A 12,893-nucleotide genomic window follows, 5' to 3' on the forward strand; every position below is an offset into this window, starting at 1 on the left:
TCTTTGCATCTGTTTTAAAATGCATTATCATTGTTAATTAACATTGCGAAACTGATTTTAAACAGATTTTTATTCAGCTGAGTAAAGTTGTATGGGGAACTTGGCAACACCGCAAGCATTGACTCTCAGCACCCACCGGTAGTTTCTGCGGTTCAACGAACATCGCTGTGTGCCGTGTTGCCACGTTCCGCGAACAGCTTTACTCTGCTGAATAAAATCTGTTTAAAATCAGTTTTGCAATGTTAATTGACAGCGATAATGCATTTTAAAACAGATGCAAAAAGCTTCAAAACAAGGCCAATATTGTATTTGTAGGACTACCCAATACCAAGAAAAAGTTGTTTGGCAAAATGCAAAATAACGTGTTGTTTTTTTTATAAATTTTGAAAAGCTCAAAATTAATAATTGTGTTTAAAACCTTTCTGCCTGCAACCTACTAAAATTTCATAACAATCGGACAACCCGTTATTGATTTACAGAATTTTATAGATAACGATCATTTGCAAAAAAACAACAAAAAATGCCCATTTTTTGTTCTCATGGCGATAAAAAGAGAAGGCATACTTGAAAAAATATGGCTAGCATAGATTAACACAGAATTGAATAAGCTGGATTTTGATATAATTTGTTTTTATGTAGGTGTCTACTGGTTAATTTTTAATTGGAGTACAAACTCTAGTATCTATAATTTTTTAATCCGATAGTAGTTCAAGATCTGAACAATAATAGAATATGGCAAAACAGCATGCTTTGATTGTATTGCAGTACCATGGAAGTAACTATAATATGTATATTTAGAATAAAACCACTTTCAATTATTTTCAAAATCACAACCCTGTTAAAAACCATTTATTTTTAAAATATTTTTTTTCAGTATACTCAAGAATATCATTGGCACGAAAAATACAAAGGCACAAAATTCAAGGTCACTTATAATGCAATTCTAAATGACTAGAGATTGCATGCAGTCTGAAAATCCAATTGAACTTATTTTTCTTTCGTTAAACCCTGCTACTTCAAAGAGCAAAATAATATTAAATTGACCGTGATCTATCAACTTACTTGAGCTTTAGAGGTTTACTGGAATAAACCCTGAGTGTAAAAGTAGATTCTTGTCCTGGTTCAAACGTGGTTGGAAGAATCAAGTATCCACCTTGTTCAAGTTGACAACGATGACTCACCTTCAAGTAGTACAAGTTGAATGTCACAAAACAGAGAATATGGTCAATTTGTTTTAATTATGTACCAAAATATGTCTATTCTTATCAAAGGTTGCCGTTTCCAGCTTTTAAAAAGAACCCTTGCACATAAAGCAAAGTTAGCTTGTGAAATATTCAGCCATTCTAATCCCATAAAATTTTAAAAATAGAGAGCTAATAATAATATTTATCCCAGTTAGTTTATATCAGTTCTTTCTGGTGTGAAAAACAGGTTCACTTACCTGCCGGCTGTTTGTGTACTGCGAGTTGACAAGGGATTTATTTTTCTTGAAAAATCCTTTACCAATTGTTTCTGAACTATTCTTTGGCAATGAATATGCTGTGAATCCTATGACCTGGAAGATAAAAGTAGAAAAAATATCCTTAAATTATATTTGAGACTGAAAGCAGAATTCTAGGAATATTTAATTTAACAAGAAACAATAAAATTTGAAGTTAATTTTAAAAGTTTAAAAAATATAATTAAAAGTGAAAAAAAAGATAGAATTTTGAACTGAACATGCAACATAATATAACTTTCATTATTGAATACATTGCTTGAAATTAAATTAAATTTAACTGTTAGGGGGAAAAAAAGGAATTATTGCTTCATTGTAGCTTTATCATATAAATGCTACATCATTGTGAATTCCCTTTATTATATTTTTGCTTCTAAGTGCCTACTTTTTTCACTTTGTGGCCCTTTTTAAAGCAGGACAGGCTTTTTTGCAGATGGAGGCCCAAGATCATAGTCCCCTCAAGCCCTCCTTCCTTCTGTTTTGAGATAATGCCATGAAAATTCCTCAGTTAATAACAGTAATAATAATGATTATATAATTAAAGAAAGTATGTACAAAGTGATATGCTTCGATTTTGTATAAAGATAAACATGTTGAAACTGTCAGTCCAGTAACCATTGTAGAAACATTGTTATTTTACTAACATTAAAAAAAAAACAAATTAATTCTCTGTTCTTTGTAGGCTCCTATATTAATTAGTTAAGAAATTCTGCATAAATATATTATCCTCTCTCTTGGTATTACAAAAGTTGCTATATATATTCTCCATAACAGATGCAAAAAAAATCTCTCAAGTTTGAGTGTATCCATTCTACAAACGATAAGAATTTAATTTAATGATGATTTTGTGATGCTAAAATTATCTTTAATAATGATTATAATGTGACTGTGCTTTACTGTGTTTCAGACTAAATAAATATAACAATTCAAAATGAAAGACATATCGCAATCCTTGTAGAAATCTCTGTACATCGTCTGCAGCCCTACAGGGTGGGAAATAACCTTTTGCTAGGGGTCTACAGGAAAAAGTAACAACATTTAAAAAATTATGGTAATACCAAATGTTTACTACGACAATTGTGGTTACAAAAACAAAATTAAAAGTTAGTTCACGACAAAGCCCCTTGCTTCAAGGCAAATGCTAAAACCAAGACCTTCTTCGGCGAAGTGGCATTGACTTCTTCAGCAGTTCTGAATGGCCGGGTGCATCACCGGACCTGAATGCAGAGGAGCACTTTGGGGCTATTCTGAAGGACGCAGCTGAGTCCTTGCTGATAGTGGAACGCGGACCGGACCGCTATTCCCGGCCAACACTCCTTGCACATCTGGAACAAGTCCTCCGTGACATGGATTGAAATACGGACTGTTTGCGAATCTTCTGAGCTCCTACCCTGATCGTCTTCGTGCTGTGAGAGAAGCAAACGGCGGACATACTAACTTTTAATTTTGTTTTTGTAACCACAATTGTCGTAGTAAACATTTGGTATTACCATAATTTATTAATTGTTGTTACTTTTTACTGTGGACCCCTAGCAAAAGGTTATTTCCCACCCCGTAGATTAAATATGGTGGTGCTGCCCATGCCTGGTGGAGACGATGTTACAATCACCACAATGGTAATAGAGACACAATAAAAAAGTTTATGAAAAACACACTTTATTTACCTTTGGTTCCATAATGCTATGTTGATTTAAGGATATGATAACTTCTTCCATTTCACTAAGGATTAGCTGTAGTTGTGGATTGATATGAAATGTATCTGCAAATAAAAAAATGTAAAGATAATTTTTCATATTGTAATACAAGCATAGCGTAACACATGTATAACACAAATTCCAAACTTAAAATATGGAAGTATATCTAGGTATTCATTATTTATAATTTTAAGCAATTTGGCAACAAAATCTCATTACAAATACTAACCTGCATTGTTCCTACAGCCACCTGCTGTGACACCCCTCTGCCATGCTCCCTGGTATAACCTCATCTGCCATGTCAGTTTGTGATGGAGTGAAGGTTCGTCTCTACTGGTGTCACTGTCGAGATGAACGACTTCCAAGTGAGTGAAGGTTTTCACGAAATCTGAATACGTGATCCTGAAAATACAACAATAAGTTATTATTTGCGAACCAATATTCTTTCCCCAAAGCTCAAATAACAACATGAGTGGAAGAACACCTTGGTGTCCACATTTTCTAATCCTAGTCTGGGTATGGATGCTACTTTCTGAGAGTTCAATTTCATATAATCATCATTCGTCACCATCATCAGGAATAGCCAAAGGCAGTGTTTCCCAAAGTGTGCATCGCGGTGCCCTGAGACCCTTCATATTTCCTCTGGCTCTAATGGTCACATTTTGCCACACTCTTGTATGTAGTTTTGTCTCGAAGTGAAAGCAAAAAGTGTGAGTGGCACCTCTCAGCGGTGGATACTAGAACTTCTTGCAGAAAGTAATTTAAAGTGCAGAAGGTTTGCTGCTCCATATTTGGTTCTAATAAATTTATCTGTGGTTAATAGTTTCACACTATTCTGTTCGCCATGCCTTCACGACCTCCGTTTCCCCCATCCGTTTCCCAACATTTTAACAGTGTAACCAGAATATACCTCTCCTAATTAAAAATATCTCCGTCGTACATGACTTCGCTGCCATTTAAAAAAGAAAGCTTTCTATGGCGCCCTTTTTGCCAGTCCCCTCTCCTCCTTCTCGCTACGGGCCTGTCTTCATCCCACCCCCAACATGCTGCCACGCGATGCAGTGACCATACCCAGAGAAGGGTTGGCTGCTGACACCCGCGAAGAGGGAAAATATGTGGCAACGTTTCGACTGTCAACGGAGGCACGCGTTGAAATTTCGGCAGGAAAAGCCGTGGCAAAGAGAATACCTGTACATATGAACAGACAGTTGATTACATTCAATGACCAAAAATTATAATTGTTATAGATAGACCTAACGTAACTCACCAGAATTCTCCCTCTGCCATATGTCTCACTGCCAACCTCTCCTTTTCCTGAGGAGGAACTTCATCCCAGTCCTGAGAATTCCTTGACCACCCACCAACATATTCTCCTCCAGCTCCCAAGGGGTTCCTCAATTTCACTAGCTGAACAGGTTCGCCACTAAATGTTTCAACCTGGAAAAGTTACAAGAAATTTTAACATATGCTACAAATTTTGCTAACAGTTTATGTACAAGATAAATATACAAGTTCAAATCAATAACATTATCTGGAGAGTTTTTAAAATTTTAGCATACAGTATAAAAATCTTGACATAATATGTTTCATAGGTACTTATTTTGTCACTTTCATGATAGCATGGGGCACTGTCAAGGGTGCTGAAATCTAGCTATGGCACAGTGAATCCAAGTTCTGTAATAAACCCAATGAGTAACCACAAGGCAAAAACAATTGTTTGCAAACGACTTTTCAGTCTTGCCACTAAAGTCCTGGGTTCTAGCCTCGGCATGGATGTTCTCTGTGATGCCCATTCATCAATTTCATGTAGTCGTCACTCATCCACATCATTGTGATGAGTCAATAGTGTCAGAACAGAAGTGCTAGACAACAAAAATACAAATAAAAACTTATAATTTTTAACATGTAAATGTAATTATATCAACAATATTTTTTGCATCGGAAAATACAGTTAATGAATAGATCATGGGTGTGGTCTATGCATAGGTGCATCCAGGAATTTTCTATGAGAGGGGTTCAACCAAATGAAAAATGTGACAAGTTAAAAATCAACTGGTGTGGTTCTTTTTCTGAAGCTACAGCTTTGGTACAAGAAGAATTGAAAGTCCTACATAAGGGTGCAACAATCGATAAATGCTGCTGTGCCGTTCCAAACAGTGGTCCTGTTATTATAAAATTACACAAGGATGAGAAATTTTACATTATAAAATTGTGAGCAAAAATAATTTTCTGTATAGGCTGACGGCCCAAGGGGGGGGGGTGACCCCCACCACCCCCCTTTCCTTTGATGCACCCATGGGTCTATATGGAGTGTTTCAGACAAAACTATTCATGGATCCAATACCAGCTGAAAGTCCCACGAGCTTCAGTGAATTGTTGCAGTTACTGTCACAGAGCCATTGGCTCTCAGAAATGGGGTGCCATAGATGGCGATTTTAACCAGTGAGGATCATCACATGGAGAATGTGGTCAGGATCGACCTAGTGGGCCCCTTTTCCAGAAAAGAAATGAGAATTGAAAGAGAATATCGCATACCAACAGTCACAGCCCAGCAGCACATAGAATTTAGACTCCCAACTTTTTCTCAAACAGAGGACTGATTTTACAATTTATATGGTCAGCTGTCGTGATGTGTTACTTACAGAGGCTGGGTTTGTTACGTAGTTTCTTCCCAGGTCTCTGAAACGTGATTTTTTAAATGTCAAAACATTTAAAAATAAAACCAAAGGTTGAGCCAGGGGGTGCTTGCTTGAGAATGTATCAAAAATGGTCTTGAAAATCCAAAGTATCATGGGGATCAAACATACGTCACATGGTAGTAGAAGTTCTGTAGAAAAATTGGCTCCCTTATCCCCATAGAGGGCTCCAAGGATGATATCTACTGCATCGTACGGAATTGGAATTTTGGTGGGGTGCATAGTACTTTTGATCTGCTATCACAGTCTACAAACTTTGATCATAAAAATCGTGTGATTTTTATTATAACTTTTCAAATTACTCAAACGGATTATAAAGGGCATTGATGCAATTACAGACTTGTTGCCTTGTATTCAAGGGGTCTCATGTTCGATACCCTGTAGAAGCTCATTCCGCAGAGGTTTGGATCCCATTTTAAACTGTGGGTCCAATCCCAATTAGCCTATCTGAGCATAAAGTGGACTTAAAACAACAATTCAACCAACCAAATTTGGCGAAAATGCTCAATGTTTGGCATTGTTATGTTGATGGCCCCTTAAGCGGGCCATCAATTTACAAGGAAGCTCGCGGGTGGGATCAAGTTCCAAGATTCCTTCAGTTTTCCACAAAATTCAGGCATTCCAAACATTTGGAAGTTTTGCACCAGTCTGGTCAAATCGCGCATGCGCAAAGCTTGCTTCGCTGTTGTTCTGGTGTTCAGGGACGGCGCCAGGGGTGGGCACGGGTGGGCAAGCGCCCACCCAAAAATTCCTGTGCCCACCCGATTGCCCACCCAATCAAATTCAATAAGTACATATACTTGGAGATATATGAATAATTCGATAAATAAGTGTATTCTGGTGTTAATAACAATTATATTTTACTTGTGAATATTATCTATGCTAGAAATATTCATATATCAACCCATAAAAAGCCAATTTTGTCATTAGAAAGTGAAAGTAAATACTAGAGCTATTGAAACAAAAACTGTGATCAAATGAATACTTCCATGATTAAAAGCAGTTAGCAGGCGTAGGAGGCTCAAAATTATGCAGGGTATGATCAAGATTAGATCAGAATTTAGGGTGAACTTGAGGACTGCAGCTCCGGGCCTCCACATACGCCGGCCTGGGTATGGTTAAAATAATCTCTAAATAAACAAATAAAATCATCATCTTAGCGTTACTTCCTCCGGCAACACAATACATTATTTTGACTTTTTAATTATTATTATTATTATTATTATTAGAATAATTTAATCAAGAAGACTTAGATGGGCAGGCCATATGACATGAATGGCAGAGGAAAAAATAGGTTACAGGATTCTTGTTGGGAAACCTGATGGTAAGAGATCAGTAGGAAGGCCAAGACGAGGATGGAGGGATAATGTTGAGATTGACCTAAAAGAAATCGGCAAGGATCGAAAAGATTGGATGGATCTTGCCCCGAATAGGGACAGATGGAAGGCTTCTGTTGCTGAAGCCATAAACCTTCAGGTTAAATTATGCGAGAGAGTATAATATAGTATTAATTAGCTCTGCATTAAAATTCCAGAAGTGTCCCTTTTTTTATTTCATTACAATTTTTATATACTTGTTATCTTCAAATATCAATATGGTATGCGAAATATCAACTTTATATTCATTTTACTAATAAGAAGGAATCACAATAATCACTACAATACTGAATAAATTTTAATAAACCAGTTATGTATGGAAAAAGCTACAGAATTATTCAATTGCTAATGAGTGGCTTACACTATTTAGAAATCCTCGTTCCATACATAAATTTTGACACATGAATCAGCCGAAAATGTCAACAGAATCTGTATATGCAGCTGAAGTAAAGAAAAAAAGTTATGTCACGAAGTATCCAGAAGACGATTTTATTAGTTTGTTTTTAAATCCACTTTCATGCTCAGATAGCCTAATCGGGACTAAACCTACAGTTTAACGTGGAACCAGTGTGCATTGTGCTTCCACCAGAGGAGGGTGGAGTCGAACACGGGACGTCTTCAATATAATGCGACAGCGTTATGCCTTTGGGGAAAAATATACAGAAAGAACTCGCACCAAACGTGGCATTTTATCACCATAGAAGATGCGTCCATTTTAGGAGGGTGATTGCCTGAGACAAATATTTGAGACTTTCGGAAAACAACATCATTGTTCACGGAATTAGCTGCCTTGACTTGATCCACTAATGAAACGCTGTGCAATTGAAACTACCATCTCAACTTTCTAAGAGGTATGAACTAATTCAACTCCATTTTTGGAAGAGTAAGTTGTTTGAGTTGCTGTTTTAAGTCCACTTTATGCACAGTAAGGCTAATCGGGACTGGACCTACAGTTTAAAGTGGGATCCGAACCACTTGTGCCTCCACCGGGTATCGAACCCGGGACCCCTTGATTACAAGGCAATGACGCAACCACTGCGCCATGGGGGAGGCCCGAAGAGTAAGTTGTGGTTGATTTGTTATATTTAACCTTTAAACAGCCGAGCCGATTTTCGAAAGTAACCCCTCTCTCGCCGCGGCCTTTGCTTGCGATTTTTAAATTTTTACACTTATTTCAGAAAAATGTTATATCTCGGAGACTATTTGAGCAATCTACTTCGGATAACTTTTGTTTGAAAACAAAAACATCGGAGCACGCGACCGTGTACAATTTAGAAAGCCCAAGTGAGAAAAACGGGGTTGAGAGGGGCCAAGTCCCCAAATTTCAATGAAAAAATCTGACGTTTGCCCCCTCCTCTCCCGTTATTTTGGAAAAAGTGCGCAAACTTTTGCATTGTTTTCAAAGAATAGACCTTTTGCAACAAAGGGAAACTTCTTTCAAGTCTCTAGCCCTCATACAGACTGAAATAGTATGACGCAATATGTACAATCCTGCATTTAGGCAAAAATGGCTAATTTGCATATTAGAGAATAAATTAGTATATCTCGGAGACTATTTGAGCAATCTACTTCGGATAGCTTTTGTTAGAAAGCAAAAACATCGGAGCACGCGACCGTGTACAATTCAGAAAGCCCAACTGAGAAAACCTGGGTTGGGAGGGGCCAAGTCCCCAAATTTCAATGAAAAAAAAATCTGGCGTTCGCCCCCTCTTCTCCAGTTATTTTGGAAAAAGGGCGCAAACATTTGCATTGTTTTCAAAGAGTAGACCTTTTGCAACAAAGTGAAACATGTTTCAAGTTCTAGTTCTCATACAAGCTGAAATATGACGCAATATGTACAATTTGCATTTTGGCTAAAAATAGCTAATTTGCATATTAGAGAAAGCGAGGGAGGTTGTGGGTTTTCTTCCACATGACATTTCAATGTCTTGTCTCAACATCTGTCAGCGTTTACAACCTCACATTTATGTATGAAGGTCCTAAAAGCACGTGAATGTTGTAATCGGCACCATGGGTCATATATGACCCATTCACTGTTTAAAGGTTAAAATCATTTTTCTGCTAATTTTGATAATGACGACGATAAGGTTGAATGGTGATTAGATGAAAGTAACGAAGGGGCGAAAACAAACACAAGCTGACACTCAAAATACAAACCCTCATAAATTATTACTTGGACAGTGGTTCCAAGCACCAGGGACTCGTTGCCTAAAAGAATCAAGTTTCCAGGGTGTGCTCCACAGGATAGAGGTTGGCATTCTAGTGTGTTCGAAATGGTCACGCCATGTACCCAAGTCATTATGAAAAATATATGAATTACTGGCACGGTGATCAACTTCGATGAATTCCTTGTGTCCTAAATCATTTTGTTACCTCAAAAAATATGTTCATGTAACCAACCATACGTGTGTTGCTTCTGCCGCATTAGTAACATGAGAGTTCAGAAAACGAATAGCAACTTAGCTAATAATCTCTTCAATTCTGAACAGATTTTTCGATCTTACCTGTTTGTGAGTGATATTCTGTCAAAATAGCCTTTCATTAGCCTAGGAATACTTCATGGACAATGAACAAAGAATTTGATTTCCGTGTGTGTTTTAAATCATTCCTAATATGACGTTCATTTTAACCCAAACATTCAGTGGCGGCGATTAGGAGGACCGGGAAGTGGTGGATGCAGTTCCCTCGCCAAATGTTGCCACTTTTTGCCCCCACACTATGGCCTTTCTATGCTAAGCCTTTTCTACCAAGAAAAAGTATATTGTCCTTGCCTCTCAAATGTTGGCACCCAATCGCCGCTGCAACAAACATTCAGATAGATTTCTCAGTTGTACAAACCTTGTAAGCTAAGAAAAGTGGCCCCCAAGGAGTAAGAAAACTCTTTCAGTCAAAAACTCATACGATGAAAATACTATGCTCAGGAACATGCATTTAAATGACGAGAAACTTCACTATTATCTACCGTTGCACTATCTATCATTGTCGCCGAATATATAAAATCAAGTATGTGCCTTGTATTTGCAACACAAGCTTAAACCTAATTCACATTTATTTCACTGTATTAACATGCATGAAAGAATGTGATTAGAATGTATGGCTGTGCATGGGTAAACACTTCCTTGAAATAATTCTGTCCATCAGAGACAAAGCGAAAGGAAATGGAACAAGATGCGACATTAGATTAGAAAATGACAAAGAGGAAAACAAGAAAAAGAAAAGGAAAAGAAGTAAGAGGAAAGTCGGGAGTGTAAGAGAGAGGGGGATACATACGTCTTACATACACATATATACTATATATCATGGTCTTACATTTATACTGCCCACCCTAATCTATCAATATGGAGCTTCTGCCCACCCGGTCGAAAATTTCTGGCGCCGCCCCTGCTGGTGTTTGATGGAGGTGGTTCGCTGGTTTGGGGGACGATTTTCGATGCTGGTATTTATGCATACTTCGTTATGGAAGGTAAAACCCGATTAATACAGGGAAAGCGTAGCCGGTGCTATGAACAACATATTGACATGCGTCGTGTAGTGGAACTGAGTGCAATGAGACAATTTACGTTCAAGAAAATTAATTCCTTCCGAACAACTTTCAGAAGGAATATGACTCAAAAAAATCAGGCGCTGGAGGTCATGATATTTCACCGCCTCCTCCTCAAATTTTCATGTTTATTAAAATGTACAATGCTAGAAGAAGTTTTCAAAAACCCTTTTGGAACCCAATGTTCATGTTCTGCCCCCCCCCCCCCACCTTCCCAAAGTTAGGCCCAAGTTACACTGGTGTCGGAACCTAGAGGGGAATTTATGTTGATATCATGAAATGGATGAGCGATGAATGATCAGTATGCACTTAATTCGATATTTGAACCCTGAATTTCAGATTGTAAAAATTGATGTATGGTATCATAAAGCTCGTCATACTTTGCTACAGCACGCAAATATCCATACCTCACATGGGATTCGAACCCAGAACTAGTAATATCGCAAGACACTAGTTTGCTCGTGAAAAGTGCCTATTTGTAATATGACTATAACCATAGAATAGTAAGGTTAGGTTAACCTTACTATTCTATGCTAGAGCCTTCCATGACATTCGCTACGAGACACTGCGGCAAGCGGCCCGGCATCAGCGCTTGCCTTTCCCGGTGAACGGGTCCGCGACAGTCGCTAGTGTCGGCTATTAAAATTACAGTTTTTATATTGTGCACTAACCTTGACTACAGAAGGTGTTGAAAATTATGTCCATCTGGTGCATAGTGTTTCCCACGGGACGAGACGGGACAGGCTTTTAAAAATTCGAGACGAGACGAGATTGACCATGTGTCAAGACAAACAAATATTTTCGAGACGAGACAGCATTTCCACGAGACGAGACAGGCCGAAGTCTCGTCTCGTGGGCAACACTACTGGTGCAACACATTCCTGGCATCTCCGAAGGAAATTGGCATTTACACGTGCAAGTTCGTCTACTGTAATTCTCCCGATTTCTCGTACAATACTCTCTTTTAACTCACAGATGGTGTGCGGATTGTCTTTGTATACTTTATTTCTTCATTTTTCTTTCCACTTTTATTCAGAACTGACCCTGTTACTCTAAACCTTTTTACGAGGTTTAATATAAGCGACTGTCGCGGACCCGTTCACCGGGAAAGACAAGCGCTGATGCCGGGCCGCTTGCCGCCGAGTCTCGTAGCGAATGTCAGGGAATGCTCTGTATTACTTATTTTTTTGTCCGAGTGTTGCAGAGGCGTTCATTTTGGGATAAATTGTAGTATGCAGTTAGGTGAACAGCGTTGTCCGAAACTAGCTTCTTATTCTGACTCATTGCGGGATGAATGGGGCTGTTTAGGGGGGTGCGGGATCGGGATCTGTCCCACACACGCCTACTGTTCATTGCCAAACTTTTTCGGTGGCGCCGTCACGCCTGTTGTGTCCCTAAAGAATTTCGTTCGTCATTTGGTTGACCTATGCTTTACATTGGAGCACGATAGGATAGCTATTCAAACGTTATTTTCAACGAAGGTAAGAATTTATCATGTAAATCGACAATAAAAATATGTTTAGTAAAATTTTAAGTTTATGTAGCAAGTCATAAGTTTCCAAAAATCACATTCTCCTGAACCTAAGAATTAATATATTAAAGCGCAACGGTAGGGTAGCTCGAACTGGCTAAGTGGGTCGTTCCTAGCTACCATGGGTCGATAATACAAAAAATTATATTTTCACATTACGCTTTGTTTTTTTTTCTGGTTGCGAGTATGTGTAATTCAACGGCGGGAGTAGGAATCTGAGAAACTCCCCAAATTAAAAATAAATGTATTAAGTGTGGGGCCCTAACCCCACACCCCCTATACGCCTTCATGGCGTCATGCAAAGCACAGGGGAGCACTTTACCCTTTTTTACCTTTATTAAGTGTGTACGCGCTAGATATTTATTATTATACACTATGACACTATACCCTATCCGATAACTTATTAACGTGTTTTCTTTGATTTAAGCAGACATTTTCCCCTTGTATTTTCGTCCTTTTTCTTTTATTGTTACAACAATTTTAAAATTATAATTGCAGGAAATAAGCAAGCCCTAGAGGTTGCGAGACATAAAACAGAATATAAAATATTTTTTGTA

The 12,893-nt window shown here is 38.1% G+C and overlaps 1 protein-coding gene across 2 annotated transcripts in view; it reads right to left on the minus strand.

The window, feature by feature from the left end:
• Positions 1-12,893, minus strand: part of CalpC (calpain C) — a 152,918-nt gene that overhangs the window by 15,954 nt on the left and 124,071 nt on the right. For both annotated transcript variants that reach the window (XM_083134997.1, XM_083134996.1), the window contains exons 7-11: positions 4,460-4,629; positions 3,422-3,594; positions 3,163-3,257; positions 1,442-1,555; positions 1,063-1,181 (exon numbers count right to left, since the gene is read on the minus strand). In XM_083134997.1, the coding sequence (XP_082991123.1) occupies positions 1,063-1,181; positions 1,442-1,555; positions 3,163-3,257; positions 3,422-3,594; positions 4,460-4,629 (671 nt within the window). The remainder of the gene's footprint in view (positions 1-1,062; positions 1,182-1,441; positions 1,556-3,162; positions 3,258-3,421; positions 3,595-4,459; positions 4,630-12,893) is intronic.

The sequence above is a fragment of the Lepisma saccharinum genome, chromosome 14, assembly GCF_977018435.1.
Source record: "Lepisma saccharinum chromosome 14, izLepSacc3.1, whole genome shotgun sequence".
NCBI lineage: Eukaryota > Metazoa > Arthropoda > Insecta > Zygentoma > Lepismatidae > Lepisma > Lepisma saccharinum.